At 36.5% G+C, this 13389-nt stretch overlaps 1 protein-coding gene across 1 annotated transcript in view; it reads right to left on the bottom strand.

The window, feature by feature from the left end:
• The window catches only part of EPRS (glutamyl-prolyl-tRNA synthetase), a 36651-nt gene that overhangs the window by 2466 nt on the left and 20796 nt on the right, over positions 1–13389 (bottom strand). Inside the window, exons 17-31 of the mRNA XM_009694642.1 lie at positions 12934–13305; positions 11808–12038; positions 10889–11137; positions 9856–10086; positions 9269–9534; positions 7928–7979; positions 6845–7054; positions 6605–6677; positions 5733–5812; positions 5291–5392; positions 4461–4616; positions 4171–4368; positions 3637–3810; positions 2630–2790; positions 1560–1638 (exon numbers count right to left, since the gene is read on the bottom strand). Coding sequence (XP_009692944.1) covers positions 1560–1638; positions 2630–2790; positions 3637–3810; positions 4171–4368; positions 4461–4616; positions 5291–5392; positions 5733–5812; positions 6605–6677; positions 6845–7054; positions 7928–7979; positions 9269–9534; positions 9856–10086; positions 10889–11137; positions 11808–12038; positions 12934–13305 — 2634 coding nt within the window. The remainder of the gene's footprint in view (positions 1–1559; positions 1639–2629; positions 2791–3636; positions 3811–4170; positions 4369–4460; positions 4617–5290; positions 5393–5732; positions 5813–6604; positions 6678–6844; positions 7055–7927; positions 7980–9268; positions 9535–9855; positions 10087–10888; positions 11138–11807; positions 12039–12933; positions 13306–13389) is intronic.

Here is a 13389-nt window from a genome sequence, read left to right as displayed (position 1 = left end):
TCTTCATTTTGGTTTTTACATACAAGTTTACTGCATCTCTTAAGAATTTTTTTTTTAAGACCTTATGTCCTCCTCGACTGTTTCTTTGTCTTGAATACAGTCAAGCATAGCTTCAGAGTGCTTGTTTAATTCAGAAGTGAAAGATATGTGATGGCACAGCTTGAAATCACAATACATGAGAGCAGTAGTGCTAGCTGAACATCTATGCAGAGCACAATTATCTGTTAAAGCAAAGACTAAAGATTTTTGTTGTTTAAATCTACCCCCCAGAATCATCAGATGCTTTAGAGAAACTTGCACCAAGGAAATGATACTTTGCAGTCAGCAGGCAGAGCCCAAAGCTGTTTGGAAACAGAATTATTTCACACTTGTATTTAGTTTTATAGAGGAAAATAAGACAGAACTACTATTATAGCACCTATGCACAGAATGTCTAAAAATTCTATATCCTTAACTTCATAAGCATGCTAAATCAGTCCCTCCTCTGAAGTTCATAATTAAGTTTATAAAAAGATTTAAAGGAATAAATGCAACAGGCAAGAAAAGAGTGTGATGGAACGTCAAGCCTAACCAAGAATAACTTAAAACTATTGTTGAAGTTAACAAAAGTGCTATGAATTCTTGGCACTTATGCATTTTCCATCAGAAATTTTGAAATTTTCCGAGTATATCTACTTGGTACATAACACGCCCCGATCTCTCTTTGTAAAATACACAGCCTTAACGATTGATCCCGGGGATCTTACTACTTGAACACATTAATCTAAATACATGAAAATTTTCACAAGCTGAGGTTCGTGACAGAATTTCAGGGTTAAGAATTTCTGCCAGTGGATCCCTGAAAAAGAAGCAGCAGCTCAACTCTCTACTGAGGAAGACTTGATCTCTCATCTCTAATTTCAAATACTTTGCCAGAACTTTAAATTTTTCACAGATCTCTAGATCATCCACATTATGGGTTATTCTTACTATCAACTCAAGGAGGTTTCTGACTTGCAGTAATTCTCAACGAACCCAATGGCTTCTACTCAGGTCATAAAGGTAAAACTTCTTTGACGTAAGTAGCATGTACTTTAAACTCTTACTTGGACCCTATTAGGAGATTTGACAAGTGTTTTTCACTGTTTGCATTAGAATAATGACAAAGTTTATCTTAATCTGAATAAAGTATTTACATTAATCTCTCTGAAAAGCACTTTCTGACAAAAATGTAACACTTTAAATGCAAATTACCAAACTGCAGCATTGCAAGTCACTTCAAGACACCCTGTCACCTCTGGCATAGGACTAAATTTTGAATGGCGGTAGCCTGAAACACTGTATTTAGTAAATATGGTATTTTAGCAAAAGAAAGCAATGTGTATTACAAATTTTGGGAAACTTAATTTATTTTTGCGCATCTCTACAGGAGAGGCTTCATCTGCTTGTGACGGGAGAGTTCCATAAAAACCACAACAGTATTTAAATATCAGCTTTCAAATTCCTAGCCCCTGATATTTGTAAGGGACAGAAAGTGTGTGAAGGCACTTACCAGGACAGAATAAAGTAAATTTCCTTACCTTTCCTGAATCAAGCTCTTTTTGAAAGTCCTCCATAGTATTGGCTGCCACCATATGACTTTTTAGGTCCTCAGAAGCTCTAAGAAAAGGGAAAAAAAATTCAGTTGGGACAGATTTATGCACATAACCTCACTGGTCAAAAATGAACCAAGTTTTCAGAGTCAGTCAAAACAAAAAGTTACAAGAAAGCTATATATTCATTCAAATCTTCTCATCAGGTTATGTCTTTCTACCACTTCTGCCCTCAAAGAGATAAAATTTTGATTAATTGTCGATGAGGTATTCTCCAAGTTGCTACACATTTCATCGTGTTAATTCACACTGGTGTGCATGTCAGTTCAACACCGAGCAGCTGTGGATAGAAACAGGAAAGTACTATAGATGTAGATTTTTATTTTTTAATTATGTTTTAAATCTAAATAACTAAATGCTTTTTAACTAGGTAAAAACATTCTGCTTGCAAGCAACTTTGATGACCACAGAAGAAAGTAGGAAAACTCATCTGCAATGGTGCTGGATCAGCACCCTGTTCTTTCTCCGTGTACTTGTGAACCACAATTTGCAATGACAGACATGCAAGCGATTTTGGCATATGCAGTAAGTGCAAATAACAGTTCCAAAATGATTTGATTGCTTGTAAGAAAACAATCCTATGAAAGTCAATAGGATATAGGGTCTTAAAATACACTTCTGAACATAGAACTTCAACTACTGAAGTTTCTTGGACAACTTTGTATCTTTCAAACTCCCTACCAAAAGCATCTTTCAGGAATGAATCCTGTCCATTATCCCATTAACTATTTATGGTGTATTTGTTTATTAATACTTCACAAGAATTAATTGAAGCATTTTTTAGAGTAAGTTCACAACCTTTAACATTATGTTTCATGACCACAATAGGAAACATCTATCATTGTATGCGAACAAGTGTCAGAGGCAGAAAAATGAAATTTCACAAACAGAAAGATGGGCCTAACCTGCCTTTCCCCACAGATGAACTAATAATAATGTGAGAAATTCTTCTGTGCATCTGTGATTAGCACAGCCATTTATTGTACTTCCCAATTTACCTGTTGTAAAGGTTAGCATGGATCTCCTCCAAAATCTGCTTTAGCCTATCTTCTGCTTCATGTTCAGAAAATGTCAGCTTCTGTCCTGTGTCTCTTCTAACAGCTACAAACTGTTGGCTCTTCATGTCTCGTGGTCCCACTTCAACCCTGACTGGAACACCCTTCATTAAAAAACGTCAGAAGTTATAAGTCATGCCCAGAAGAGTTCATTATCTCTCCTCCTCCCTCTCCCCTCTCCCTCCCTCCCTCTCATTCTAAAGCCCAGTCTTAATATGGAATTACTTTACACATCTAAGTTTCTTCGAAAAAAATCAGCATATATTCCACTGCTTTTATGCATTTCTGTCTTTCCTATCCATACTGTCTTCACTTGTGCATTATACCTCACTCCAACCGTGCTTCACTAGCTTGGAGACTGCATCTGTGCCAACATGCAAGTAATACTGAAGACAGTTAAAGCACAATCGAAATACACTATGACAGTTATCCCAGATAGGGCAAATCAGATTTTTAAAGTCTGAAAGATTAAGACTTCTACAATCATTTTCATCTTCTAGTTTATCCAATAATACCTTTTAATTCTGTTTTCACAGAACACTTTCAACTGTATGAACAGCAAATAGCAAAAGTTCTGTTAAATATAGCCCTAATATCGACATTAATTGCATAGAATATTTCACTACAAACAGTTGCTTTATTTATGAAAAGCTTTTATGCTTCACAAAGTGACAAGAACCACAATTTGCAAGTAATTTGTACTATTAATTTCATTTTCTAGGTATACAAAGTGGAGACTTGGAAGTTCAAAAATTGCTAATGCCACACAAATTCTAGCAAACAGAGCAAATCTCAGAAAACGTCTTTTCTTTATTTATTAATGAAAGTGATCAGGCAGCAATTCTTCATTTAGAGAAAGTATTTGCCTTCAGAATACAAGGCATGCATAACATGCCTCGTATCTAAAACCCACATATAAGCTTCAAACCACCTCCTGGAAAGAAATGTACCTTAAGTTCCCAGTGGTTGAACTTCCAACCAGGTGAATAGTTGTCTCTTAAATCAGCCCGTACACGCATATTAACACTAAGCAGCCTATTACGATATTCATTACATTTCTTCACTAAAGCCTCTTTGTCCTCTTCAGAAAGGGAATTTGTGATACCACAGGGAATAATTACAACCTGCAATATAACATGACATGTACTTTATATTATAAAAAAAAAGCTCCTAGTTATTATAAAAACTTGAAAACAATATTGTGGCCCTATATCCCACTAATTTCTTTCCAGTTCTCAGAACTAAAGGAAACATTTCCCTTTTCATCCAAATGATATAGATAAAGTTATTTTAAATGGATGGACTATTAAAGGGAGCTTGTCCACCACAAGTCCCCTAATGATTTATACTAACTTTATACAGCACGCTCTGTAATTAGACAGCTCCTACCCTATGTTAAGTCTTCCAGATGCCCAATATGAAATGCTTATGAATTCCAAGACAGGAAAGGAAACAAAATGGTAGTTTAAGGTATTTTTACACACCTGAACACAGGCTACTCGAGGTGGCAGCACCAGTCCCATGTTATCTCCGTGAATCATTGTCATTACACCAATAGTTCGAGTCGTAATGCCCCAGGAATTCTGATAAGCAAACTGTTTTTCTCCTGGTTTCTTGGGATCTTCAAATACAATTTCAAACATCTTTGAGAAATTCTGCCCTAGATGATGTGACGTTGCTCCCTGAAACAGTTGCACACAGGAAATTCTCCTCAAGGGAAAGTTAAGTCTATCGAGCATCCATTTAAGGCTTTCATCTTACTGTATTTAAATACCTGTATAGCTCTTCCACTGGCAGATATAAATGCCTCTACAGTGGTTGTATAATCACCCCCAGCAAATTTCTCCTTCTCTGTCTTCCTTCCTTTCACAACAGGTATTGCTAGGAGATCTTCATACACTTGAGCATATAGATCAAGTATCTGCATCACCTATAATGAACATAATGTCTTAAGAATTACTCAGTATTTCGCAGTTGCTAAATCATGAAATATTTTTATATGCCAGTCTAAAATCTTAAAAATTTGATACTTTCTCAAGATTGTGATTAAAAAAATTATAAAATTTCTTCAATCACTTTAAACTGGCAGTTATTTTCTATGAATCAAATAGCAACAACTATAAACCATGACAGAAAACAAGACGAGTCGCAGCAGAAATGCCAGTCCAATGGTTATATTGGCTTCTAGTTTCCACCTAAAAGTCTGAACATCTGCTAAGTAAATAAAGATATGCCATGCTACTCAACAAAACATCTGTCTTTTGGGCAAAGGCAGTGTTAAAATTTCTAGCAGTTAACACGTGAATGCATTATTTAGACTTTTAAGGAAAAGAGATTTTTAAGAATTTTTAAGGAAAATATTTTTTAAGGAAAGTGTTCTTTATATATTACACTCTTCAAACTCTCCATATTGTTTGAAGAGACTAAAGTCTCAGACATGGGTTACATCTGAGAAAAAAATAGGTTCTAGTACACTTGGCATTTTTCATGAAGGTTCCCCAAAGAAAAGACGACAGATTTCTACAAGGTCCTAGTAAAAAGATTTGTTTGTGTTGCTATGGGGTAAGGTAACTTTCTGAAAGCAAGAGAGCCAGCGCTTTTTACCTCCTCTGCTGCTTCTTCATATGTTGCAAATGCCGTGTGACCCTCTTGCCAAAGGAACTCACGAGTGCGAAGGAAAGGCTGGGGATGTTTGAACTCCCAACGCTGGAGGGGAGGAAATAAAAAAACTGAACACCATGATTTAACACTAAAGTGTCCATTTATTGTTAAAAATAATGTTTATATTTGAGAATTTTTTTAATACTTATTTAAAGATAAAAAGTCAACTATTCACAGATTTCTATTTAAACAATATAATCAACAATATACATTGATAAAGTATGTTTTATTAAGAACAGTCAGAAAAAAAACATCACAAAACCCACATACTTTTGCCATGAAATATGTGCTGTGATCAGTACCATCATGCCATGTCCACATAGAATAATTGTCCTACACTGCACTTATGATACAACAGTTACTCAGAAATGGTGTACAGACATACCACAACATTGCACCACTGATTAAGCTTGATAGGAAGATCCCTGTGCGACTGCACCCACTTTGCATAGGCAGGATACATGACTGTAAAAAGAAAGCAGCTTTGGGTCTCTACACGATACAGACAGTTTATGCCACATCTTTTTTTTTGCTACATATAAGCTTAACATTCTCTGCTGCGAGAACTATGCTTTTAACACTTAATTCTCTTTAAAACACATTTTTTGTCTTAACACATAATATTTTCTCTGAAAGAAGTACTTTCACTGCATCCTGTGTCTCTGCAAAATAGCTTGCCTGTTGCTGGTCAAAGTACAATCCAAAGCTTAGTATCTAATGACACTATGTTTGAGTCACTGGCTTAGAGTATGCAAATAGATCTAGGTTCACAAATAGAATTTCACTGACCTTGAGATTTCAGGATGCTATACCACACCTGATTCAAATAAAAACTCATCCAGCCTTAGGTCTAAAAATGTTTGTTTAAATTACTCAGAGGAAATTTCAGTAAAAGCTAGTTTCACAGCTACAGTCAAAGTGCATGCAAAACTGAAGTGAATTATGAGATGAAGAAATTTTCTTATAAACAGTATAAAACAACCAACCAAATGTGTTTTTCAGTCAAAGCAAGTCACTCTTCAGGATAATAATTGAAAAATTCCTAGAGTGTACATTTCCTAGAAAAGTCTATTTAAGGGAATGTGTAGTGTTGTAACATTCGCTACAAGCAGCAACAAATCTAGGAAATTTTGGTAAGGAGTTACACAAAACATTCTAAAAAAATGGGTTTCCACTTTTCAAAAGGGACTCCTGTCAACCAGCTATACTATACCTGTAACTTCTTTTTACAGCCAAACTGCATGAAAAGAGGTCTACCTGTTTCACTTGTGGGTCGTACTGCAATTGGTTCAGCCAGATCTGTTTTCCCGGATCTTGTGACCCAAGCAACCTAAAGGGCGGGGGGGGGGGGGGGGGGGGGGGGGACTCTGATCCAAAAAAAAAAAAAGGAAAAAAAAAATCAAACAGGTCTGAAAACAAACTTACTTTCATACTCAGCTGCAGACTAAGTGGTTGGGTTCTCTTGTACTCAGATTGAAACAAAGTGTTGAAGCGTACCTCAGGAGCAAAGTCAGCAATATGAGTCTTCTCTTTCTCTAGGGCAGCCTGGGACACAAACATGGGGAAGTAACAGTTTTCCACGCCAAGTTTCTTGATCTCTGCATCGAAGAAGTTCTTGATAGCTTCCCAAATAGCATAAGCCCAAGGACGAAGAACGTAACAGCCACTCACATCATAGTATTCAATCATCTCCGATTTTGTGATCACCTTTCAAAAGATTATTTAGATACTGAAGTTTCAATTTCATACACAAAGAACATTCAGTAGTTCAAGTGTGTGGCATGCAATTCAAGAAAAGTGTCCTATTTAAAAGTCTTTGTGCTCAAAAAGTTAGCAAAGACATACTTTGAGATAGTTTTTGTTGCCCATAACTAGAAAAAGTTAAGCAGAAACATTAAGGTTAATAAAAGATCTGAATAATGTAAACACTTAACTAAAACTGAATTTCATTAATCCAAGCAAGAGACAGTAGCTAATTTCCAGGAACAAACAAATTGTACTTTTGTAAGAAATTTCTCTAGCTCATGTCAGAAAAGCTTTTTATTCCTTAGGTTACAGGCAAAAATTATACTAATGAGAGGCAACATACACCACTGATATCTATTTGCAATCTTTCATAAGTAGGCTAATCTAATCATCTCTACTCTGGTTGTTTTGAACCTCATGAGCCAGCCAACTCATTTAGTATCAACAGACACTAGCTTATGTTATACATCATCTTGAGGTGAAATAAAACTCCCAAGCCTGTGAAATTCCTATCACTTCACTCAAGTTTTGCACTCTTAATGAAAGAGGAATTCATACATGAATTAAGAAAATCATATATATATATGGGGAAGAGGGAAATGGTTGACACTCAACCTTTTTAAAGCTTCCTAAATTTATTCAGCTCTTTAATCCAGGCACTTCTATGTAAGATCATGACAGCAGTGGTCTTAAAGAAAAGAGCAAGTACTTTGCTTTGTATTAAAAAAACCAAAACAAAAGCAAACAAACAGAAATACAAGATATAAATCCAAAATACATCTTGATTTATAAGAGAATGAAATAATTCTTAATTTCAAACCGATGTGCACTTACCTGAGAGAACCAGTCTGCAAGATTTTCTTCTTTTTTAGCTTCTAGACCCAGCCTATGGTATTAGAAAAGAACCAGATTTGTGCTGTACATCATTTAGCAGTGAAATTTACCCTAACCTTTTTTCCCCTCCTTTTTCTTCAGGGCAGGGCAGGGCGGGCAGGGCAGAAAAAAGGGGGATATGGAACAGGATAACAGGATATTTTAATTTTAATTCATTATGCTAACTTTTCCCCCATTTTTTCCTGACAGCTCAGTACATATTGGCTAGTAGGAATTGTTAGTATTTCCTTATCTTGGCTAACAAGAGCATTTAATAAAAACAGCTCCATTTCTTTTCTACTGTTTGAACCCTTCTAATTCTCACCATGGTTGCATCAAAGAACCTCATAACAATGTGTTAAAAAAACCAAGCACCTTCAGTAAGAACCTAAGATATTAACCAGACCTATGTGTAAGCTGCTTTACTCTTTATTTAAAAAAATTTCTTACCTAGCCATGGTTACAATTTCAGGAAACATATGCAACACAAATTCACCATTCATGTGAATGTCAGTCACATTGTTCAAGACAGACAACTGACCCTCCCATCAAAATAAAGATAACCAGTAAAACAACAAGATTCTAAAGTAGGCTAAACTCACCAGACTCAAATAACAGTAGACAAAAGTTTTTATGTCTCTACAGAGAAGTTTCAAGGGTGAAAAATGCATTTTTCTGCATAATTTCTATACAAAATAACCACATCTCTGTCTCTAACATGATTTATGTATCTGAAACAGGAAATAGTGCTGCATAATACATGCTGTGGAAATACTTCTAAACTTTCAGAGTGGGAGCAGGAAAGGGGATGCACAGCAATCATCACTGGAGCATTTCACCATCAACAACAGCAATGCCTTACTCTGGGTTGGGTTACATACTTCTCATGGTACTCGCAGTAAATATTTTGGAAACCCTGGTACAACGAAGTAAGCATAAGTTGTTTTTTTTTTCTCCAGGGTTTATACTGAGCAAGATACAACAGCACATTTGCAGAAGCAAATAATGAAGCATAGCAAGTTCTCAATGACAGTAACAGTACCCATACTAACAGGGCATGCACACTACTTTATGCTTTCTACAGGCTAGGTAGAATTTTCCTCAGTAGGATACTGAGATATAAGTGACAGTAAATAAACCTTAGCAACTTGCTTTTGGCTTGATCCTAAACATGAAAATGAACACAGTTAGCTTGCAGATGTCCATGCGTTCAAGTGAAATGAGAAACCTGTAAAACTCTAAATCTGAATAGAGGTAAACAGTTGAGGTTTCTAGCAAATACATTACAGATGACATCTTTACCTAGTTTGTTTCTTAGGGCCTTGACCCTCTCCTGATCCATTTGAGGAGAGCTCATTACCACTCTGTGCTTGCAAAGGTTCTTTTTTTGGGATATCGTTTTGCTTCTGTTGCTTAGTCTGCTTTTCAGACTTGTTCTCCTTCTCTTTCTTCTTCTTGTCTTTGTCATCAGTGCCACTAGCAGAAATTGGTTTATAGTCAACTCCTGCAACAGACTTATACTGGGCCTTCAACTGAAGAAGTTCCTTAACAGCTGCATCTATCTTTTCCTTGAAGAACAAAAAAGTAAAGAGAAATTTATACAGAAATCACAGGAATAAAATGGCTCTATCAAAAAAATAAGATGGAACTATGTATGGCATTGTCGACATCCACACAGTGTTCAGGGAAAAATCTGCAAAACTCAATACTTAAATGTGTTAACATTTTAAGGTCCATATCTGTCAGGAATAATTTTAAAAGTACATTGCACATCTCTGAATGCAAATGCTTCCTATTCTAAATGTACATTTCTAATTCCCATAATCACACCGAATTCAAAATAGATTTAAATACATATATTACATTTTTATATTACAGTATGTTTTTACCTTTTCTGCTTTTTCTGATTTCAATTTCCTAACTTCATCTCCTTGAAGAGCTACTTTGCTGAACAGGGTTTTAGCTTCAGGTGTGTCTGGACCACTGGGTACTGTGTTTGATGACTGAGGCAAAGCACCTTGAGCTACTGGTGGATGTCCTGGCTTGTAGTCCTGCCCAGTCTTTTCCTTGTAGTCAGCTTTTAGAGAAAGAAGGAGTTTTACTGCTTCGTCTATCTCATCCTATATGGAGGACAAATAGCAAGATGTACTAGTGAGAATTAAAGAGAGAACTAACAAGAAGCATTGATTTTCAGGCTAAGAAAATAAAATTTCTATCTAGCAATAAACAGTACTTCATAATTAGGGGAGGACTCAAGTAATAGCTCTTCCCCAAGCAACAGGAGTATGTTTGAGAGCTGTCACATTGTACCAGAATGTACCCCTAGCCCACCTGGCCAGCTATAACCTGTTAATAACTGCAGCAGCAGAATCTACACTGAAAAATACAATAGTTTTAGAAAAGAGCTTTTCCAAAAAAAGCAAACAAAAAAAACCCAACCCAACACCAAAACCAATTCTGCAAGGCAGAAATACAGGCAGAAAAAAACAGCAGCTCCTGAAAACAAATAGGTTTATCTCATGTTCTTTTCCAGAACTGTCACTGAATTTGTCAAGTTTTGAAAAGTCTTGCTGTTGTTGCAACACACTAAATATTTTTATCTTCACCAAATACAGCAAGAAAAAGTAAAATATATTAAAAACTTCTGCAGAGTTGACATCTGCCATGCTTGTGCCTATTCATCTAGACTTGAGAGGTTAAGTTTGACTTTCTACACCAGCTGAATTTAGAATTTACATCTCAGAGTCAAGAAAGCATCCAGCATCAGAGTAGCCCTGTGTGGCATTATCAGACCATGCAAGTTTGATGGCTAAGCTATGACTTGGATGACAGGGAGTTTGATCACTACTTGGTGAAAGGTTTCCCCCCAGTGGCAAAATGTGGTAAAAATTACAATTGCTTACTCTGTTTTTACTATCATACCTTGGAAGCTTTCTCTGCTTTGAGTCTGCGTACCACCTCCCCTTGTTCAGCTACATTATCATAAAGTGCTTTGCCATCCACTAAGCTACAAGGTGCCAAGTTACTGCAGTATACAGAAGATGGAAGTGTAGTAGAAGGTACACAAGGAGGAGCTGAAGGTGGATTTCCAGGCTTGTACTCTTGACCTGTCTTTTGTTTATATTCTGCTTTTAGATTTAAAAGAATTTTCACAGCCTCATCTATTTTTTCCTGAAGCAAGAAAGGAAAAACAGCAGTTGCAGATAAAAATAGAAGTAACAGAGATGCAACACAATAGCTAAGATAACACAGCCTTTACTAGAATGGCACTAACATAGCTGTTGTAATAAAACTTCTAGAGCTGAGTTTGGTGGTAAAACTTGTTAGCCTGAATACCTACAAGTTGCACACCAAAGGACTGAATCAGGCAGTATATGTAAGGGCTGATTTTTGTGCCATGAAAGCTTCCCATTTAGGCGGCTTAGTTCCCTCCAGTTACAGCAGTCCATGACTTCATACACTGGAGAACGGCAGCAAATACTCAGACTGCGAATAAAGAACGGTTCCCTGGCCACTATCAAATTACTATACCAAATTTATTATTGCCATTCCAGCTTTCAAGTTACAGCTCTTTTTTCAAGTTACTGCCTATATTCTGCTTCACTTCTCTTATATCACTGAAAAAAGAACTTGTTTACTTATTTTCCAGGTTCTCCGTACACTATCATAAAACTCATGAAGTCAGCCACATCGTCAGCTTAAGAGAATTTCGGAAAGCACTCCATGGAATTTGAAAGTACTCGCTTATATTTTGTTCTTCAAGTTTAACAAAACCTGTAATTAGGTTTTAAGTCTAAACTGAAAATATTGTTTCACTCGGAAGTATTCACTGCTAATACACCTTTGAAGCTTTCTCCGACTTAAGTTTGCGGACCACTTCGCCTTGTTCAGCTACTTTGTTGTATAAAGATTGGCTGTCTACTGGACACGGGGATGGAAGAGTAGAAACAGGAGAAGACTGAGAAGGGACAAAGACCACAGGCGGGCTTCCGGGTTTGTACTCCTGGCCTGTCTGTTGTTTATATTCTGCCTTTAGGGATAAAAGGACTTCCACAGCAGCACCTATCTCATCCTGAAAGAGAAAGGAAGGGACAGAAAGAGGGAGGAACAAAGATATAGAGACATAAGACTCTGAGGTGCACTTCAAATACTTTCACCAAAAGACCTGCAGTTTATGCGCACCTATTCCATTTCCTTAACCATCTAGGAGAGTTGTTCAGAGAAGTTTTCTTCACTAGTTTCCTACCTTAACAAAGTAACTCCTGTTAAGGGATATATAACCCTAATAGTACTAAGTAAAATTATAAAAATAAATTAGTTTAGATCTTCCCATTTATTTAGATTTTAGGGTGCCACCAAGACCCTACTATAAACAGTATTTAACCACCAGGCAAGGTGTGTTATTTCCCATTTTTCTTGCTCTGTATTAGAAACAATGGAATGAACACAGCTACTAGTAGCTATGTTTTCTATGCTCAGTTCCAGACAGGAAGATGTCTCAAAAATATCTGTAGCATTTGGATCTTTACTTTCTGGTTTTGTGGTTTGTTTTGTTTTGAAAGTCTAAATAGCAACACATCAATCCTATGAAGTCACATCATTTGACCATATTGAGTTAAATAAATAAATACATACATACATACATACTGCAGGACATTTTAACCCCAAGGACCAGATTTTGATACTTAATCAACTCACGCTGTGGGGTGAATCCTGTCCACATTTCAGAACAGCAGCCTAAGAAATATAGGGATTTACTTGCACCTTTAAGAATATTAACATAAACTTCGTCATACATATCTAGCTAAAAGGTAAGTACTGGAAAACACAAGTCTTGACAGAACAGAGCCCAGTCCAAATGATGATCAATATGAAAACATGGATCCATAAGCACCCATTCATCTTCACAGACAGAGGACAATGTGCTATGCAAACCCAAACAAAAAAATATGAGTTTAATCAGCTACCTTAGGTGCTTTCTCTGTTTTCAGTTTTCGGACCAGTTCTCCTTGCTCTGCTACTTTATCATACAGAGCTTTATTGTCCAGGGTACCAGAGATCTCAAGCTTTGAAGACTGTTCAGTTACAGATACTGGAGGATTTCCAGGCTTATACTCCTGGCCTGTCTTCTCTTTGTATTCTGCTTTCAAGGCCAGCAACTGTTTCACAGCTTTATCAATATCTTCCTTTGCTGCCTTCTTAGCTTTCAAGTCACGAACTATATCACCCTGTGCAGACACCTTGTTGTAAATGACCAGGTGACCTTCAGATACAGTACAGGTTGGAGTAGAGGTATCACCAACAAGTGGAGCAGATTTTCCTTTTACAGTTGAACTAGCCTTTAAAAAAAAAAAAAAGCCCAAGTATTTTCCATGATAATTTTGTACAGTAATACATTTTATGGCACTTTTCTAAAACACAAG

Source organism: Cariama cristata, unplaced genomic scaffold, assembly GCF_000690535.1.
Source record: "Cariama cristata isolate BGI_N322 unplaced genomic scaffold, ASM69053v1 scaffold12682, whole genome shotgun sequence".
NCBI lineage: Eukaryota > Metazoa > Chordata > Aves > Cariamiformes > Cariamidae > Cariama > Cariama cristata.
Note: the sequence above shows the minus strand (reverse complement) of the source record. Positions and strands in the feature narration are given on the sequence as shown.